This window comes from Hippopotamus amphibius, chromosome 2 (genome assembly GCF_030028045.1).
Source record: "Hippopotamus amphibius kiboko isolate mHipAmp2 chromosome 2, mHipAmp2.hap2, whole genome shotgun sequence".
Taxonomy (NCBI): domain Eukaryota; kingdom Metazoa; phylum Chordata; class Mammalia; order Artiodactyla; family Hippopotamidae; genus Hippopotamus; species Hippopotamus amphibius.
Window position 1 is genome coordinate 20596714 of NC_080187.1, and position 20379 is coordinate 20617092.

The 20379-nt window shown below is 54.2% G+C and overlaps 1 protein-coding gene across 1 annotated transcript in view; it reads right to left on the bottom strand.

Moving 5' to 3' along the window:
* Positions 1-20379, bottom strand: part of COL27A1 (collagen type XXVII alpha 1 chain) — a 143668-nt gene that overhangs the window by 10195 nt on the left and 113094 nt on the right. The window contains exons 38-58 of the mRNA XM_057724123.1: positions 19921-19974; positions 19684-19791; positions 18432-18485; positions 17431-17484; positions 13796-13852; positions 13556-13609; positions 12931-12984; positions 12601-12654; positions 11721-11774; positions 11531-11638; positions 10954-11061; positions 10009-10116; positions 6007-6060; positions 5397-5459; positions 4961-5014; positions 4782-4817; positions 4645-4662; positions 4398-4433; positions 4099-4125; positions 1195-1260; positions 173-341 (exon numbers count right to left, since the gene is read on the bottom strand). Coding sequence (XP_057580106.1) covers positions 173-341; positions 1195-1260; positions 4099-4125; positions 4398-4433; positions 4645-4662; positions 4782-4817; positions 4961-5014; positions 5397-5459; positions 6007-6060; positions 10009-10116; positions 10954-11061; positions 11531-11638; positions 11721-11774; positions 12601-12654; positions 12931-12984; positions 13556-13609; positions 13796-13852; positions 17431-17484; positions 18432-18485; positions 19684-19791; positions 19921-19974 — 1390 coding nt within the window. The remainder of the gene's footprint in view (positions 1-172; positions 342-1194; positions 1261-4098; positions 4126-4397; positions 4434-4644; positions 4663-4781; positions 4818-4960; positions 5015-5396; positions 5460-6006; positions 6061-10008; positions 10117-10953; positions 11062-11530; positions 11639-11720; positions 11775-12600; positions 12655-12930; positions 12985-13555; positions 13610-13795; positions 13853-17430; positions 17485-18431; positions 18486-19683; positions 19792-19920; positions 19975-20379) is intronic.

Consider the following 20379-nt stretch of genomic DNA (forward strand, 5'->3'; position numbering starts at 1 on the left):
GCTTTTTCTGCCATAGCTCTTGTCCCATTGCATGGAAATGGACAGAAACTTGGCTCAGTTGAGCAAAGACTCTAATGCATCACCTCCCCCAGCTCCTCCCGGAACCCCCTGCCCCACCTGCCCCACCTATGGGGCAGGAAGCCCTCGCTCGAGACCCCACACGCCCTCATACCATCCACCATCTTCTGCTCACAGTCCATGAGGTCCCGGCAGACCCGGGCGGGGTTCTCTTTGGTGCCCAGGGGTGTCTTAATGCTCTGGATGAGGTTGCTGAGGTAGTGTAAGGTTTTAAAGATCTCCCCTCCCTGGTCCAGCACCAGCCGGTCCGGATGGCTGTAACCCTGTCGTGAGGAGAGAGGGTGGCCATCGGGCCCTTGAGGTCCTGGCTTGGCCCGAGGTCCGAGCCTCTACAGCTGCAGGTTCTTGCTACTGAGGAGACATCTGAGTTCCCAGCAGGGGGCATGCCTGGGTCTCCCTCCACTTAAATAAAGAAACTGGGGACCAGGGATGGGTGGGGGCAGATCTGACAAGACAGCTTAGAGGCTTGAGGAGTAGAGGGTCAGCCTGGTTTCTGTGCAGAACAGGAAGGCCCCAGTGAGCCTTCCCCGTGAGGAGTCAAGGGAGTGGTCCTGAATCCCTCGGGAAGGGATTGGTGAAGGACTTTCCACTGACCCCCCAGAATGGAAGGAAGATAACGGGCTTTTCCATCTACCCTTCCCCTGGATCGTGAGCCCTGAGACAGCCACCTCAGCACCACCTCTCCCCAGCATCCTGCTTAGGGGACAAATGGAAACGCCTGAAGGTCTGAGCTGGGAGGTAGTGAGTTCCCCATCATGGGAAGAAGGCAAACCAGGCTCGACTAAAGGACACCTGAGGCCCTGCTCAGCCTGGTATCCTGGGGCTGAGATGATCACTGGCCAGGGTCCTAGTAGAGCCTGTGGAGTGACCACAAGCTTCCTGTTCCTGGCAGGCTGTAGGACTGAACCATGGAAGGTGCTGTGGGTTCTGGACCCAGGTGAGCATCTCCTCCTGACTCAGGAGGAGAGGGCTCTGGAGGAAAGTGAAAGGGCTCAGGCCTCTTTTGGCCCCTGCTCTGGCCATGAATCATGCAGTGTGTGCCACTGACCACACATGGGCCAACATTTCTGTCTCCCCCAGGAAGGGACCCCATGTGGGCCGGGCCCCTGGTGGTACCTCTGCTCTCAGTGCTCCACTAGTGTCCATCCACGTCTGGAAAGCTGCCCCAAGGTCATCTTGTTGCTGTGCAGGAAGAAGACAGGGTATGTCACCTGCCCCCCCCACCGCCCCCAACACACACACCAAGTGGGTGCTCCAGGTTCTGAGCGAGAGCCCTCTTACCCCACCTTCCCCAGAACGATCGTGGCCAATAGCGTGACTTCCGTGGAACTCTGTTCCTCCTCCCCTTGCAAACAGACTCTTCTGCTCCCTTCCTCCAGGCACCTCCATAGCACTCCAACACCCTCAAGGTTAAGCCTGAACTCCTCAGCATGGTGACAAGACCTGGCCTGAGTGCTGTGGTCTCTGGCCCGGCCTCTCTTCTCTCTCCCACATGTGCTCCATGCACCAGACACACGATTGTACTTCTAAGTTCTTAGTAGCATGCTCTGTCTAGCCACTGGGCCTTTGCACATGCTGCTCCCATCGCCTCTTCCCTCCCTCCACCCTTCCAACGACTATTCCAGTGGTTCTCACCCAGGGATGATGCTGTCCCCAGGAGACATTTGGCAATATCTCGACATTTTAGGGGCTGTCACAACTGGAGGAGGGGGTGCTACTGGCATGTGGTGGGTGGAGGCCAGGACGCTGCTAAATATCCTACAATGCACAGGACAGCCCCTCACAGCAAAGAATCATCTGGTTCCAAATGCACAGCAACACTACAGCTGAGAAACCCTGCCCTGTGCTCCTCCTAGAGATGCCAGCTGCCATGGCAGCTCTTCCCTGATGTTTCTGCCCCCAGGTTGGGCATGGACCCCTTTCTCTATAGTCCCACAGTCCTCATGTCTCCCCTTTGGCTTGCACTGTAATCGTCTCACATACACTTGAAGCTCCAGCCCCGGCACTGGGCTTGCCAGAAGCATAGCCGCGGTCTTTCCATGAAAAGAGTGAGGGGGAGGAACGGACAGAGAGTAAAGCCCAGGATCGGGGTCTGGAGCCAGGACTCTGGAGGTACTTCTCAAGTTCAAATGCCAGCCTTGCTATTTACTAACTGCACAATCTGGGCAAGTTGCTTAACCTCTCTTTGCCTCAGTTCTCTCATCCTGATAACGGGCATGATAATAAAACTCTCTCAGAACTGTTGGGAGGAATAAATGAGTTAATGTGTAAAAAGTACTTTTCTTTCTTTCTCTTTTTTTTTTGCTGTGCCACATGGTCTGTAGGATCCTAGTTCTCTGTTCAGGGACTGAACCCACACCCTTGGCAATGAAAGCTCAAAGTTCTAACCACTGGACCAGGGGGGAGTTCCTGAAAAGCACTTCTAATGCTGTCTGGCATAAAACAAGCACTCAATATTAGGTATTATTCAAAAAAATTCAAAACCCTCTCATTTCCCATTTTTTTAGAGGGGAAAGGCTTTTCCCTAGATCTCTTCACTTCCCCCTTGCCGGCGTCCTTATTGATGAGAAGGACTAGAGAGTGCGTGGAGGGAGAGGCCAGGGCTGTCCGTCCATGTTTGTGGACGAGACAGAGAGAAGGGCAGCAAGGAGCAGAGAGGGGAGAAGAATAGGGATTCCGAGCAGCTCTTGGCCCAAGGGCTCCTGCTCCCTATTCCTGGGGACGCTGTCGGGGCCTGCACCTAACAGGTGGTTAAATGGGGATGGACTCCTCAGAGGGCTTGGGAGGGGACCGTGCTTCCAGATAGGCCAGGTACCCACCAGGGAGGAACACAGGGGCCCGACCTGCAACCTTGCCCGACCCTCTTTGGACACAGAAGCTGAGCTGGAAGGACTCTGCGATATTGTGATTTACAATAAGAAATATATATTCGGTCTTAATACCGTTTCTGGTACAGAGCCCCTAAAACCCTTGGAATCTCCTGGGATAGGGTATCTTTTGCTATGTTAATGAGGTGACTTTTGGAAAGCTCATAAGGGGCCTAAGGATGGGGGCTGGTGGTCAGTGGAACCAACCATGCGATCAGAGGGTTGGAACTTTTCAATTACCGCCCCCACAACCTCCAAGGAGGGGAGAGGGGATGGAGGTAGAATCGATTGCCAGTGGCCAATGACTTAATCTTGTCTGTGTAATGAAGACTTCATAAAATCCCAAAAGGATGGGGTTCAGAGAGCTTCCAGGTTGGCAAACACATGGAGATTCGGGGAGAACAGGGAAGCTCATGCCTCTTCCCCATGCACGTCTTCCAGCTGGCTGTTCCTGAGTTACAGCCTTTTATAATAAACTCATAACCTAATATGTAAAACGTCATCTCTGAGTTCTGTGAACCGCTCTAACAAATAAATGGAAACCGAGCAGGACGTGGTAGGAACCTCTGGTTTATAGCCAGTAGGTTAGAAGCACAGTGACACCTGGATTTGCCACTGGCAAGTCTGCAGTGGGGCAGAGGGGGAGGGGGGCTGAGGGCCAGGGTGCGGGTGGGGGGGGGTGTGGAGAGGACTGAGGCCTCCGCCTGTGGAATCTGATGCTGACTCCAAGCAGACAGTGTCAGCATGGAGTCGAATTGTAGGACTCCCAGCTGGTGTCCCCAGAACTGCTTGCTGGTGTGGGGAACCCCCTTTCCCAACACACACAGGTTAGAATCGGTACCAGACCTTAAAGAGCTGTCAGCGGATCTGTACAGAGAGTACCGACAGGACCCGAGAGCCAGCGGTGGGAGGTCTTCCTGGGTTCACAGTCAGGGGTGCCCTCTGACTAAAGCCTAGGTGTGCTGTCTCTCCGCCCAGGGATCCTCCTGCTGTTTCAGGGTCCAGGGTCCAGGATGGAGCAGCAAAGGACTTGGGCAGCCCTAGGCCCAGTTCAGGGCCACCTTGGCCAGAGAGAGGTCTGCTGCCACCCACTCCCCACACCACCCCCTAGGCCTCACCCCAAGTAGGCAAAAGAGAATGTTCTCCAACTTACAGAGTAGATAGGGCTCCCTGGAGGACCCTGCAAAAGAAGAGGCTGCGTCTGTATCTGATGGGGACTGGGCGCTACAGTCCCGGGGGCTGTTGGGAGACGGGAGGGGCTGTCGGGGCATGAGAGAACCCCACGCTGGTCTCTGCCTGGGCCCCACCAGGAATGTCCTACACTGTCCCGGAGGCCTGGGCTGGCCTGTGACGTCAGGGCCAGTCCTGTGAAGGCTGCCAGCACAGCCTTGGGTTTCACTCAGAGGAACCCCACCTGCTGCCCTGCAATTCAAGGAGCACCCAGCTACCTACCGGTGGGCCGGGCTGCCCTCTGGGACCGGGAGGACCCTGGAGGAAAAGGAGAACAGTGAGGTCCTGATCAAAGGAGCCGCATCCCCCCACCTGAGACCCAGGCACAATGGTGACCCGGGCACAGACCGAGGCCCAGAGGGAGAAACAAAAATGCCCGAGGACACGACTGGTCATGGGCAAGGGAACCCAGGGCGCCCCCCCCTCCCACTACCCTCCCGCCGCAGCCCTCACACCCCAGCCCACTCACCCTCGGACCTTGCAATCCCTGGAAGGGGGGCAGAAGCAGGGAGAGAGAGTTAGAGGACCACGCTGAGCCGTGGCCGCCCCCTGCCCCAGCCCAACCCTGCCCCACCCCCGCCACCGTCCCCCAGCCCATCCACTCACCAAGTCCCCTCGGCTGCCTTTGTCACCCTTCAGACCCTGTAATAAACCATGGCCCAGTGAGAGGGGGGTTCAGAGGGGAAGTTCCATTTCCCAGATGGGGAAACTGAGGCTCAGACTGGCCGTGGGTCACAGAGACAGTCTTGCCCCAGCAGTCTTTCTGGCCAGCCCCCTACACATACCTGGCGTCCTGAAGGTCCCAGGGTTCCTAGGGGCCCAATGATGCCCTCCTTCCCCTAAAGGAGAGAGAAAGGCTTGTGTGTCCTTGTCCCGGGGCCTGGGGAATACAGTCACAGGGGCAGGAAGGTAGACGGCAGCCCGAGCGTCCCGAGTGGATGGAAGGGAGACCTCCTCAAGCAGGGCCAGAGCACGCGTCTCCTGAGCCCATCCTGTGAGCCCTGGGGTGGGCTGCCAGTGGGGGAGAGGAGCAGTGAAGGGGAAGGGCGGTAGCTCAGCGGGCAGGAACGGCATAAACAAAGGCGTGGAAATGGGAGTGGAGACTGTGGGCAGAGGGGCTTGAAACTGAAGGGGCGGGAGCGGCGTCCACCCAGCTGATGGCTGGCCAGCCTTGGGCCTTGGACGACTGTCCCTGCTGGGCCAGACAGGGAGGGGACTCACCATCAAGCCAGGAGGCCCCCGTGGGCCCTGGATGCCTTTGAAGCCAATGTCTCCTGGAGGGCCCTGTGGGAGGCAGAGGAAGGGCTGTTGGTGTCTGGGCGGGCACTGGGCAAGGGCTCCAGTGTTCCGCCACCCCTGGGGCCTGGATAACCTTTGCCCTCCCTGTTGAGAGATGCCTTACCTGAGAGGCTCCAGGAAGAGTAACAAATGTCCACTATTATTAAGCAGGTGCCAGTGTGCTGGCTCGGTGCTAAATGGTGTGGGCCTCTGGTCTTAATTGTAACAACCCTTTGCTGTTATTATACCCATTTTATAGATGAGAAAACTGAGGCTTGGAGAGACCAAGTAACTTGCTTAAGGCACAGAGCAGGTAGATTGTGGAGCTGGGCTTATAACCCAGGTCTGCTAGAATGTGAGTGCTGGGAGACAGGGGTGTTCATGCTAGAGTCTGGCTGTGTTCCAACCCACATCGCAAATGCTCAAAAACTACTTGTTTTAATAAATGAATAAATGAATACTGAATAACTGAATGAATAAACAAATGAATAAATGAACAAGTAGGTGGATGGACGGGACCCCAAGAGGGATAGTGTGGAATAGGAATCTGTACCTTGGGTCCAAAGAGGCCAGCCATTCCTGGGAATCCCATCTCACCAGAGTCACCCTGTGGGGAGAACAGGATGAGATGGGGTGAATGGGGCCAAGACAAGGGTGCATGGCCAGTCACGCAGGACGCCTGGGCTTGCCTCGCAGGGATATCAGTGACTCCATTTCGAAGGGATCAGATGACTGTGAACGGCTCACAGACCAGATGCCAGGACAGCCTGGACTCTGAGGGGGCAGGAGCCTGTTGCTTCTGTCAGATGGGAAAGTGGAGGCCAGCACAGGGATTCCAAGGGGGATGTTATAGAACACTCAGGATCTCCTGTCCCAGGTCTTCAAGGAAGAGAATGGAAGGAGCTATGGACTTCCCAACCCATCCCGAGGCTCTGTTTTTTTTTTCCTGGCCACATGGCTGGTGGGATCTTAGTTCCCTGACCAGGGATCAAACCTGGGCCCCCTGCAGTATAAGGAGTCCTAGCCACTGGATCTCCAGAGAATTCCCCCAAAGGCTCTATTAAGGAATGGGCCCCTCAAAGTAACCCCTAAAAGCTGAGGACCTGCTACGTGCACACCATGCGTGTTCCCACATTGGCCTGGGGAGACACAATACGCCATGTTCACAGACCAGGAAGCGACGTCTCAGAGAGGGCAGGAACTTGCTCAAAGTCACACAGATGTTGTGGAGTGTGCTCGATTCAGATGAGGTGTATGATTCCAGAGGCCTAAGTTATGTGGTAGGTTCTTGCTTAACTTTTTTTTTGATAAATTTATTTATTTATTTATTTATTAACTGGCTGTGTTGGGTCTTCCCGGCTGCTGCGCAGGCTTTCTCTAGTTGTGGAGAGCAGGGGCTGCTCTCTGTTGCGGTGTGCAGGCTTCTCATCACAGTGGCTTCTCTTGTTGCAGAGCACAGGTTCTAGGCATGCAGGCTTCAGTAGTTGTGGAACGTGGGCTCAATAGTTGTGGCTCATGGGCTCTAAAGCACAGGCTCAGGCTTAGTTGCTCCGCAGCACGTGGGATCTTTCCAGAGCAGGGATTGAACCCATGTCCCCTGCACTGGCAGGCGGATTCTTAACCTCTGCGCCACCAAGGAAGCCCCTCTTGCTTAACTGTTAAAGAAGTTGATCAACTGTTTTCCAGAGTGGTTGTACAATTTTACATTCTTATTAGCACAGTGTGAGAGTTCCGATTGCTCTACATCCTTGCCAACACTTGGTGTGATCAGTCTTTTATAAGCTTCGCCATTCTAATAGGTGTGCAGTAGCGCCTCACTGTGGTTTTAAGGAGCATTTGCCTAATGACTAATGATACTGATCTTTTCATGTCTTTTTGCCATCTGTATATCTTCTTTTAAGTGTCTATTCAACTCTTTTGTGTAAATTTTTATTATTTTTTATTTCTTTAAAGATTTATTTATTTTTGGCTGCATTGGGTCTTGGTGCTGCACGCAGGCTTTCTCTAGTTGTGGCGAGCAGGGGCTACCCTTTGTTGCAGTGCACGGGCTTCTCACTGTGGTCGCTTCCCTTGCTGCAGAGCACAGGCTTTAGGCATGCGGGCTTCAGTAGTTGTGATGCACGGGCTGCTGCGCTGTGGCATGATCTTCCCGGACCAGGGGTCAAACCCATGTCCCCCGCAATTGGCAGGTGGATTCTTAACCACTGTGCCACCAGGGAAGTCCTGCATAAATTTTTAAGTTGGGCTGCTTATTTTCTTACTATTGAGTCTGAGCGTTCTGTATGTATTCTAGATATAAATCCTTTACCAGATATGATTTGTACTTTCTCCTAGTTTGTGGCGTGTCTTTTCATTCTCTTAACAGTGTCCTTTTGAGAAACATAAGTTTTAAATTTTGATGAAGTCCAATTTATCAAATTTTCTTTTACAAATCATGCTTTTGATGTCATATCTAGGAAATCTTTTTATAACCCAATGTCTCAAAGATTTTCTTCTATGCTTTCTTCTAGAAGTTTTAACATTTTACATTTTATATTTAGGTTTGTGATCCATGCTGAGTTAATTTTTGCACATGGTATGAGGTACCCAATTACTCTGGAGCCATTGCTGGAAAAGACTGGTCTGTATCCACTGAACTGCCTTTGCACCTATGTCAAAGGTCAGTTGTCTGCATATGAATGAATATATTTCTGGATTACTTTTTCTGTTCTATTCATCCGTTAGTATATTTATGGTAATATCATACTTTCTTGATTACTGTAGGCTTATGTCTTTTTTTTCCCAGTTATTTCTTTTAAATTAATTTTTATTGGAGTATAGTTGCTTTACAGTGTTGTGTTAGTTTCTACTGTACTGTAAAATGAATCAGCTATACATATACACATATCCCCTCTTTTTTGGATTTCCTTCCCATTTAGGTCACCACAGTGCATTAAGTAGAATTCCCTGAGCTATACAGTAGTTTCTCATTAGCTATCTATTTTATACTTAGAATCAACAGTGTATATGTGTCAATCCCAATCTCCCAATTCTTCCCACCCACCTCCCCACTTTATGTCTTGAAATCAACTACTGTTAGTCCTTCAACTTTGCTCTTCTTTTTCCCAGTTGTTTTGGTTATTTTAGGTCTTTTGCGTTTCCAAATAAATTTTAGAATCAGCTTTTTATTTTCTACAAAAGAAGCCTGATGGGATTTTAATTGGGATTGCATTGAATCCATAGACCAATGTGAGGAAAACTGACATCTTAACAATATTGAGTCATTAGACTCATAGCCACAGTAAATATCTCCCATTTATTTAGGTCTTCCTCAGTTTATCTAAACAATACTTTATAATTTTTCAGTGTACATGTCTTGCACACCTACTGTCAGGTATCTCTATTTCATATTTTTATGTTATTGTAAATAGTTTGCTTTTAGGTTTCAAATTCCGATTGCTTACTGCTAGCATATACAATTCATTTGCGTATACCGGGTGGGTGTTCTGCTATCTTGCTAAAACTCACTTATTCTAGTAGCTTATTGAAGATTCTATTGGATTTTCTACATAAACCTTCATTTCATCTACAAATGAAAAGTTTCACCTCTTCCATTTTGATATGAATGCCTTATATTTTTCTTGCCTTACTGCATTGGCTAGAATTGCCAATGCAATGTTGAATAGAAGTGGTGAGAACAGATATCATTGACTCATTTCTGCTCTTTGGGAGAAAGAATTCAGTCATTCACTATTAAGTACGAGGTTAACTATAGATTTTTCATGGATGGTCTTTGTCAAGTTGAGGAAGTTCTTTTCTATACCAAGTTTGTTGAGAATTTTTATCAGAAATGGAGCTGGATTTTATCAATTACTTTTCTTGCATCTATTGAGATAATTAATTGGATTTTTTTTTTTAGTTTGTTAATACGGTTTGTTATATTGATTTTTTTTCAAATGTTATACCATCCATGCATTCCTGGGATAAACCTCACTTGACCTTAATGTACTCTCCTTTTAATGTATTCTCAGATTGATTTTTCTAAAATTGTGTTGAGAATTTTTGTATCTATACTTATGAGGTATATTGGTCTGTAGTTTTCTTCTAATGTCTTGTCTGAAATTGACATCAGGGTAATGCTAGCCTCATAGAATGTGTTGGGAAGTATTCCTCCTCTTCAATTTTCTGGAAGAGCTTATACAGAATTGGTATTTTTTCTTCTGTAAACAATTACTCTAATTTACCAGTGAAGTCATCTGAGCCTTTGTGAGACGTTTTTTAAACTATAGATGCAATTTCTCTGATAGGTACAAGGCTATTTAAGGCTATTTAGGGTTCTGGTTGGGATCACCTCTCCTCATTCTGAAGGGAGCACTCATATCTCATTTCTCAGCTTTTTTCCACCCCCCCACCCCCCAACTCAGGGGAAGCAGAATGGTGTCTAGTCCCCACAGTGGGTGCTGCTCTGCCCTTGTCACAGAGCAGGAAGGTGGCTTCTGGGTCTGTGTGTGTGCCTGTGTGAACGTTGAGTATTGTATATGCCCATGTATGAACATGTTCCCTGGAGCTCACTCACCGGCTGGCCCTTGGATCCAGGCTCCCCCTGGTTCCCAGGAAGTCCTGTTCCACCTTCTGTCCCTCGTTTGCCAGGGGGACCCAGCTGCCCGGGTAACCCACTTTCACCCTTAAAGAAACACACGGAGATGACCAGTCAGCGGGAGAAAACGACTCTAGGAGAGGGGGAAGGTGGTTGGAGAGACAGAACAGTGATTCCACAGGGTCGGTTAACATCTCTGGATGCTGGCATAACAGGTGTAGGCCTGGGGGTGGGGGAAGGGTGCTCAAAACCTCAGTCTCCTTAAGAGGAAAGTCTCTTTTCTTATTCTGGAATTCAAAGGCACCCTTCCCGTCCACTACTCCACATGCCTCTCCTCTTGTTTCTTGCCAACAGACCAGGCAGTTCCTACCTCCACACCCCCACTCACACTGTCCCTTCTTGCTCATTTAAATCCTCCGTGGGCCAAGGCCACGTCTCCCTCTGCCTGCTGTCTTCATGGAGGGTTCCAACCTCTCTCCAACTAAACCTCAAGCTCAGAGAGGGTAAGAGCCCTGTCCGATTCATTCATCTCAATCTTCCCTTCAGTGTCTAGCCCTGGGCTCAGAATGGCTCATGGCTGCCTCCCCCACCACTCAAGGAAGCTTTCTAAAAAGATGCTTGGAGGGTCCCCGCAGCCAGCAACATCCATTGTTCCATAAAGGCCCACAAGAGGGCGCCCATGGACAACTCAACGAACAGTTGACAGTGTCAAGGGTCTGGCAGGGGGCAGTAATACAGCTCCCCGGATAAACTATCCTTTAAGTCAGGTTCAAGCTCGGGGAGGGACCCCGGAGAAATTAGACACCATTTTCACACAGGCCCTGCGACATGGGTGCCCGTGTCAGCACTGTGGTCAGTGTCATTACAGTTAGTACCAAGGCAGAAAGGGTGCAGGAGGGGTAAGGGGATTAACAAATGTCTGACCTTGAATCCTGGAGGCCCCTGTGCTCCAGGCAAGCCAGCCACACCTGGATTTCCTCTCTTCCCAACAGGGCCCACGGGGCCAGGGTCCCCATCGTCTCCCTGCTCCCCCTGTGAAGAAAGAGGGCAGAGGAGGATTTTTCCTCTTTTAGGAAATAGGCAGCTAAAGAGGCAGGATGACTCAAAACCTGGGTGAACCCTGGGGGGAGCTGGAGGTCAAACTCAGGGATGGAGGTCATGCTACTTGTGTGTGAGGATGATTGGACCAGCAGGACAAGAGGACTTGAGGATTTGTGGGTGGGGAGGGGAAAGATCTTAAAATCCTGAAGCTCTATGCACTGGACAGCGGCTGACCATCTGGGTGCTGGCGTGGAGGAGAGACAGTGAGAAGGGCCATAGTCCCAGGTCCTAAGGGGTGAGGCCATTGCCCTCGCAGGAAACTTCTGGATATGCTGCTTCTGCCCATCTAAGTTTCCAAACCTGCTCCTCCTGGCCCATGACCTAGGGGACCCCACACCCCACCACACACACACCTCATCTCAAATGGAGACACCATCTGTTAACTCCAAGTCCTGCTCACCTGCTGTCCTGCTTGACCGTCCTGGCCAGGCAGCCCATCTTGTCCAGCGACACCCTCAGGGCCCTGTCTCCCCACCACGCCCCGAGGCCCCGGCAGCCCCTGCAGGCCCTGGGGGTAGATGAGAAGCTGGTGAGGGCTTCTGGGGAGGGCAGGGAGCTGGGTGGGAGAGGAGAAGCCGCGAGTCACTCACCTGGATCCCCCTCCGTCCAGGTGCCCCAGCCTTGCCTTGCTTTCCCTTTGGTCCCTGAAAAATCAAGGGGCACATAATGGAGGCTTCCTGGGGGAGGTGCAAAACCCTAGGAGATCTGGAAAGGGGACCTTCCTGTGGTTGGGCCCTGCCCCTCCACTTCTTGGGCCTTGTCATCTGAATCTGGAAGCCCAGGGTCAAGGCTGGCCTTGGGACCTGCCAGTGTTGTCCCTGAGCCTGCTCTGGGCCCTGGGCCCTCACTGCCAACCCTGTGCAGAGGCTCTGGGCATTGGCAACTTCCTGGTGGGAGCTGAGCCCATGGCGGGCTGGTCCATTTGATCCTCGTGGGTGCGGATATCTTGAGGGGTGGGGGGTGGGGGTGCGGGTGGAGGGGTGCACACCTGGGGGGAAGTTGAGGGCGTTAAGGCAGCCTTGGCCCAACCTCAGTTGAGGCAGATGCAGGAGCCCTGGGTGCAAGGCAGGAAATTCCTCTCCTCTGCCTCTGGGTTCCTCCATGAGCATCACCACCCCTGTGTCTCCCTCCACACCCCCTCCCTTCACTTCTCCCAGCTTTCTCTCTTTCTACAGTACGGTAAGGTGGAAAGAGAGGCTGGCTTTGAATCTTGACTGCCGTGGGTTCAAAGCCCCCTGGCTGACCTGACAGGTGGTCTCCCTCCCGCAGGCCCTGAGAATGAGGCTGGTCATCCCCCCTCGCTCAGGCTGTCTGAAGGAATCTTGGCCGGACCGCACCCTGCAGGGCGCCCCCTGGTGGTTTCCCTCTCTTTCTCATCGCACCCCCAGCCCGCCTCCCACATGCTGTGTGCTTAGGCCAGTCTCTCCCTTCCCAGGGCCTGACTTCCCTGCGGGCATCCAGGCTTCTTACCTCTTCCCCTTTTGATCCTTTGGGGCCCGGCCGTCCCCGGGGTCCCGGATGCCCCTGCAAACCAAGGTGAGATGACGCAAGGCAGCCCCAGGATTCTCTCCTGGGGAGGGTGGCCAGTCTCCGCCTGGAGGGGGAGGGGTGGGGAGGGGTTTGGGGGTGCAGGCTCTGGGGGTGCCCCCAGGGTCAGGGCAGGAGAAACCAGAATGGGCTGCCCCAGGCCCTCCTGCAGGGAGGGTCCCTCTAAAGGGCCCAGTTCTTTAATTCCCCCACTGCTCCTCCACCACCCGCCTCAGGGCAGGAGGGGGGTAGGACACGGGAAGCACCACTCACGGGTTGGCCCTGCTGGCCTGGATTTCCACGGAGGCCTTGTACACCCTCCTGTCCCTGGAAGTCAAGGAGAGACAGGTGAGGGGCTCATCTTGGTGAGGGGGCAGGGCAACTTCCAGCCTAGAGAACCCCCCGGAAGCCCTTCTTCTTCCTAGCCATGTGTCACTGTCCCCCTGAGCCTCAGCTTCCTCATCTGCAAAATGGGTGAAATAATGACCCTGCCAGGGAGGATGAAGGTGGGGCGGTGAAGAGCCTCGGGGGCTGGTGGGGGAGGGGGAGCTTGGGAGAGAGGGCCTGGTGGCCACGCAGCGCCTTGCCCACTCTGCTCCTTTGGGGAGGGCTGTTCTCGGCCACAGATGGAGACATTGAGGTTCTTGGAGGGAAGGGGTCTCTCTCCCCCACCCTTCCTCTTCCTCCCTCAGGAAAGATCTCGGACCCTTCTCCTTTCAGTATGCCCTGAGCCCTTGGCGGGGGGTGTTGTGCTTAAAGCCTGAGCACTAATGGTGGAAGGATGGGCTGATTTCCCGGCAAAGGCTGTTCTAGGTCCAGGCTGCGTGAAAGAGAGGCCAAGGAATGCCCTCTTATAACACTCTCAGTGCTGCCAACAGGTAGGAGCTCTGATACTTACAGGGTATCCAGGGTCCCCTGGTTCCCCACGGTCTCCTCGATCACCCACGGGGCCCTAAATGACAAGGACAACAACAAAAAATGGGCCACTGGGTGCAGGGGATGCCACACCTGAACCTCCTAGGCCGAAACCGCCGCGAAGCTCAGAGCAGCCTCACCGCTGCTCAGCTTCCCCGCCCCCCACCAGGCTGGGGCTCCACCCTGGCATTGGTCCACTGGATAGACAGTGGGGGGATCTTACCTGATCTCCAGGTGGCCCGGGGGGCCCCTCGGCCTTGCCATCCTCGCCCTGCTCCCCCTGTGGACACAAAACCAGCTTTAGGATAAACATCCTGCTGAGAGTGAATATTGGGAATTCCAGGCACTTCACATTGAGGCCAAAAGGGCCTTCATCAGAGATGAAGTCCAGTCTACTTAGGGTTACAGACAGAAGGACTGAGGCCAGAGAGGGAAGAGGCAGATGTGGGACCAAAGGCAGACCTGGGAGTGGAACCAGGAACGCAAAACACAGAACAGTGCTCTTTACCCTCCCCACTGCTGGACACCCCCAGGCCGATGCCCTCAGGCTGTCAGATGGGGTCGCTGAGCAGAGACCTTGGTCCCAGCCAGCTTTGCTGGGGACCAGCTGCCCAGACCTTCAGCGGGTCCCTTCCTGTCTCAGAGCTTTTTCTCAGCTGCAGAAGGTGGGTGAGGAGGGGTGAAGGGGACAATGGTGACACCCATAGGAAGTGGCGGGGATTCCGTGAAATGATGCAGAAGTCCCTGCATGGTCCTCAGCCAGCAGTGACAATAATTTCAACAGCTGGCAGGGGCGGGCAAGGGCACGACCACACACAGGCACTCACTGAATCCCCGCAACAACCCTACAAAGCGGGTGATAGTATTCTCCCCATTTTACAGATGAGGACATCGAGGCACAAAGAGATGGTGTGAGCTGCTCGGTCATTCAACCCTCAATGACAGAGTTCCTTTCTCGGACCCTTGCTGGGCGAAAGTGGGCTGAGAACCAGCTTCAGGACGAACCTCCTGCCCTTGATGGGAGCCCTAGAGAAGGCCTTGGGCTGCCCCAGGGGGCAGTCAGCAGTCGGCCAACTTGTAGGTCTTGTTCATAAGTTAGTTTCCTATCTGCAAAACAGGGTTCTCATGCCTCGCAGCGCTGCTCCGAGGACTCAGTGAGCAAAGGCACAGTAAGCTCTCAGCACACAGAGGAGGGGCTCAGTAGATATTGCTGTTGTTGGTAACAGAAACAGCAGGGAGGATTTGTGGCATGGAGGTGGTCAGAGAGACTGGCGGAGGAGCAGAGTTTAGAGCCAAGGTCCTTGGGCCATGGCAGGCCACCTCGGGGCCTGGTCCGCCGGCAGGACAGATGGCTGGGCGCCGCGTGCCAACTATGAGAAAGGTGTAAGCAGAACAGCGAGTGGCAGAACCTCAGGGCTCAGAATGTTCCAGCCCCAGACAACTAGCATCACCTCCCGCGAGGGTGCATTCTGGGCAGGGTCTCAAGCCAGGGCACCTCCGAGCCCCCTCGCCGTTGGCAGGGATTGAAGGAGAGGCCTGAGAGGCAGGAGAGAGGGGAGACGTCCTGGGGGCTGGAGCCTGTCCCAGGCCCGAATCAGTCCCCAGGGCTGGCGGCTGTGCACCTGGGCCCGGGGCCTCTGTGGCTCCTGTGGGCAGAGACCGAAGGCAGGAGGGACTCGGCCCAAGGCCTAGAACCAGTTGGAACTGGGAGGAGGGGGTGGTTGGCCCAAGGAGAGGGGATTCCCTCTCCTCCCTGACCACTCTTTCTGGCTCTTTGGTACAGGGCTCTGTCCTGCTGCGGAGGGAGACAGCTGGATCGGGGGTCTTCGGGGAAGGGGGCAGCATTCACCTAGTGTGTTCCATGTCCCAGGCACTTCATGAGGTATGTTTCATACACTGTTTCATGAAATCCATATAGCACCTCTATGCTGCTGTGACCATTAGTCCCATTTTACAGATGGATAAACTGAGGCCCAAGGAAGGAAGGGTCTTAACCAAGGCCAGACAAGAATCAAGGGGATGTCTGGGCCAAAAAGACATACAGATTTTCCCCTCTCCCCCCACATTGTGGCTGAAGTTTGGGGATCCATTTTTTAGCACTCGACAGCTGGTGGAGCCCCCACCTTTCTTCTGGTTCTCAGGGTCTTATCCCATCTCCCCAGTACCCCTGGCACCATCTCTTTAAACAGACACATGCCCCACAGGGAAATTCCAAGTTGAACGATATATTGGCTCATCTAAGTGTCTGTTTCTGGCTGGAAAAGCAAGGCATGGCATCAGACAGAGTCTGAACCCTGGTCCTGCCACAACTCCCCACTGATCCTGAGCTAGTCCTGGAGTGTCGTGGAGTGGAACCATGATACCTCTGTGCCAGGGTCATGGTGAGGATCATGGAGAAATACTGGGGAGGGAGCTTTTCTTCGGGGGTCTCCCCCAGGAAACTGCTCTTCCTCCCCCGCCAAGCTCCACGCAGCTGTGGTTGCTTGGCTATTCATTCATGTTAGTATTTTTATTTTTAGGCTCTTTAGGGCATCACTCCACAACCCCTAGCTCAGGGCCAAGAACATACTAAATAAATCATTATAAATCCATAAATACCTGTTGGTTAGCAGGTGAATGACTGAACTTACAATAACACCTGTAAGTCAGAAATTACATCCGACTGACATATATGTGATGTCCTGCTTAGCATCGTGTTCCCGAGGTACCCACCCACTTAACAGATGAGGCGATCAAGGCTCGGGGAATCCTGGGGCCCTGCCCAAGGCCCAGGCAGACTCAGGGCAGATTTGGGGTTAGAGTCCAATTCTCAGCAGCCACAAGGACTGCTTCTGGGGCTGCAGATGGCCCAGAGTGGAGGCACCCTCTTGTTTCAGTCTCCGTGTTAATCCCCCCTATGCCAGCCCTGGCAGACCGTGAGGGCCACGGAGGGACGCAGGGTCCTGAGTGACAGTTTCTGCAGCTTCCTGTGGGATGGGTCAGAGCCTGCGGCCCGCTCCGATTGCAGAGCTGTTCTTCTCCAAGCAGGAGGAAGGGGCCAGCTGGACAGCAAGCCAGGCCAGGGTGATTCACCCAACAGCGGGAGGTAGTTGGTGGGGAGCTGACTTGGCAAAAGAAAGGAGGGTTGGGGCAGAGGGGCAAAGACACGGCAGTGCCTGCTAGGAGCCCGTTCCAGCAGAGCCGTACAGGGGAAGACAGAGGGAAGGGAGGAGGGGCTCAGAGCCACTGACGTAGGACTCAGGGACTTGGGTCCTGGGCCAGCTTGGCACTGCCTTGGGTATGACCCTCAGACCTCTGGGCTCCCACATTCCCACCTGCGTAGTGGGGCGGGGCACGGTGATCGGCAAGCATCCTCCTGCCAATTCCTGTCCTCTATTAAATCTGGAGCCAAGGGGTGGGACCTGGCCACGCCTTCCTTCCGCGTGGGCGGTTCCTGGCCTCAAAATGCCGGTGCTTCTCACTCTCCATCCTAAGCCCTCTCCTGGCTCTCGCTGAGTGATCTCATTCACGAGCGAGGCTTCACTGCCCACGTTCACACGCATGATGGAATGGCATCTTTACATGACTAATGTCCATTCCCCTTGCTCCACCAGAAGCCCCAGGAAGGCAGGAACTGTGTCCATTTCTGTTCTGGTGCCAGGCAGAGACGACACCCAATACACCTGTGCTGAATGTGGGTCTAATGGCTCCTGATCTAATGGCCACGGCTGGGGTGACACTGGCCTCTTGGCTGGCCAAGGCGTGAGCAGGGGTGAGCCTGCCATGAACCCACACTAGTGCAGCCACAGTGGCCCAGAGGCTCGCTCCCGCCAGCCCCGGGTATGAGAAAGCAGCTGCCGCCCAGGACCAGATACCCACCTTTTCGCCCTTTGGTCCAGGAGGTCCGAGGGGTCCCATGATGCCTTTGTGTCCCTGCAGGAAACAAGATGGCAGGAGATGAGAGCACGGGGGAGGGAGGAGTCGGGAAGGACGGGTGAGGAAGGACAAGAACTCAAAGATGCAGACACTCTGGGCTGTGCGATCAGGTCCTGGCTCTGTCCCCACTTGCTGTGTGACTCTCAGCAGGCCCTGTGCCTCTCTGAGCCCTGCCCTCCCAGACATGCCACGTTGGTCCCAGACACACCTCTAACGGGTGTCTGCTTGGTTGGCTGAAGGCTCTGTTCACACCATCATAGAGCAGACCTGGGACCAGAACCGGTCGTGTCCTCCAGGGTGGGGCAGGGCAGGGGGCAAAATGCTTGCCTCAGCGGGTTTCCCCAGGCCGGCGTGAGAAATGCCAGTGCAGATTCCTCCCTTGGGCTCCCAGCACCCACTCTCCAGTTCCCCCCTCCGTCTCCTCCTCTCCCTGCTGTGTCTGTTTCAGACACTGGATCCCACCTTCAAACTTAAGCTGTCAGGCCTTGCACACACATTCTTTAGCCTCCCTGAGCCTCAGTTTCCCTTTCTGAGCAAGCCCCGTGCTTCTCTGAGGCCTCGTCTCCCAGATGCGTAACATGGTTTGGGCTCAGCCGCCTCTAAGGCGGGGGGAGGGTGGCCAACTTGGAGGCAAGAATGGGCTAAGACCCGTCCCGTCCACAGAGAGCAGCTGTGAAGCTCAGACACGAGGTGTGCGCGGCACCCGCCGTGGGACGGAAGGACTCAGCGAGCCCAGGGACTGGGGGAGACCTCTCTCCGTCCACCCCGCCCCTGCCTGGCCCACAGGTGGTCCTCGACCCCACCCTGGTTTGTGGACCCAGGGAGACCACGCGTCAGCAGTGACCCGAGGGCCAGCCTGGAGGAGGTGGGGGCAGTGGCCAGGGCGGCCTGAGTCCAGGCCTGCAGGGCAGAGTTCCAGAGAGGGGGAGGTGAGATTTCCTTACATCGTAACCAGCCAGTCCCGGTTCTCCTTGGGCCCCCATCCGTCCCGGAGCACCCTACGAGAGGGGAAGACCCACGTTGGTACCGCGTGCGGCTCTCACAACAGGAAGGCGGGCGCTGTCTCTCTCCCAGGCTCCAGCCCCGTGTAGCCCAGCGGCCTGGCATGTCCACGCTGCCCAGAACCCAGGCCGGAGGGAGAGGTGGAGAGCGAGTGGCACCTGTCCCCTCCTCTCCAGAGCCCTCCTCCTCCCCCCAGCCCGTCCTTCTGCCAGCGCCGCTGGTTCATGAGAGCCAGTTGCTAAATCTTCCCCAATTCTGTGAGCCAATTATCGAACAAAACCATGATGAAAAATTAAATTATATGAACTTACAGATAAATCAGTTATATTAAAAACAAACAAGACAAATATTCAAAACTCATCCCTTCCTAATTATTTTACTACATTTTCCTGTCATCCATGCGCATGAGGTTATTTCCATCTGTTGAATCTGTGTGGCGGAAATACAGTCATCCCTGGGCATCCGGCATCTGCAGGGCACGGGTTCCAGGGCCTCCTGCGGACGTGGAGCCCGTGGCTACGGGACCGACGGTACCAGATGATGGAGCTCTCTTACACATCCCCTCCCAAGTCTGCATTCAGTGACATCATGTTGGTAGCTTGAAATCAGCCGCCGTGGGAGCATTTTCACCAGGGAATCTTACAGGTGCTACAAAGCAGCACAGCTGTTTGTCGGCACACCCTGGCAGCTCAGAGACACTGCATCCCCCTTGTCTGCTCCTCCCTCGTCTCCGCTGGGCCTTCCTCCTGATAGAGCAGTCAAACCCCTCGGGGGCCCTTCCTTCAGGGGCTGGGCCACCCTCAGAGTCACCCAGGGATGTGCAGCTGCTTCACCCTGACCCTCATGAATCTATTTCCAATGGGAAAACGCCTCGTTCAATAAAAATACTCCCAAGGATCTGGTCCCTTCTCTACACCCCAATAGCAGGACTTGAAAATAAGGGGTTATCAAGGGCTTCAGAAGACCCCCACACCCCTTCACATTGCCAGAAGTAATGTGTTGTGTGTACTTTTCCAGGGAGAGGGGCTGTAGCTCCTGGAGGTTCCCAAAGGGATCCATGATTCCAAAGAAGTGGCTGTGACAGCGGACATATGCGTTTAGCTGAGAGTTGAGGTGGGTGATACTCTCCTCTCTGCCCTTGGCCCCCTCTGCTCCATCCTGACCCCCCACCCCACCCACCCAGAGAGTTCTCACCGTTGGTCCCAGGCTGCCCCGGGACCCTTTAGGGCCTGGGGTGCCAGGGGGTCCAGGGTCTCCAGGGACGCCCATCTCACCCAGCTGTCCTTGGTAGCCCTTGGCACCCTGCAGGGGAGGAGAGACAGGCTGTCACGGGGCCCCAGCAGAGGGGAGGGGAGGGCGGGAGCTGGGGGTGGGGGGCAGGGACATGGCGGGTCCCAGCAGGACAGGGAGGGGGTGGGAGGGGAATCCTACCTTGGCTCCCGTCCAGCCCTTCTCGCCTTGCTTCCCTGGTTTTCCTTCAGGACCCTGAAAGGAAAAGGAGGGAAGGAGAGAGAAAGATGAGAAATGAGAGAAAATTGAGGCAGATCCACAGAGTATCAGAGGGCTCGCTCTGGAAGCAGACCGCCTGGGTTCAAGTTGATTCTGAACTCAATATCCATGTGACCTTGAGCGTGACCACATTCCTGTGATCTACGTCTTTGCAAAGTGTGGGCCGTGGTCTTATGTGAGCTGAGGATTCAACCTGGTGATACAGTATCATGCTTGCAAGGTGTCTGGTCCATAGTAAGTGCTTGATAATTTGCTGTTGTCATGGTTACTGCTGGTGCCCAGGCTGTCCCAATGGGAGCAGCTCTCTGCACTGAGCCCTCTCCATATGCCAGGCACTGTCCCACCCTCCTAGCCATCCGGAGCCTCAGGTCCGATTCAGAC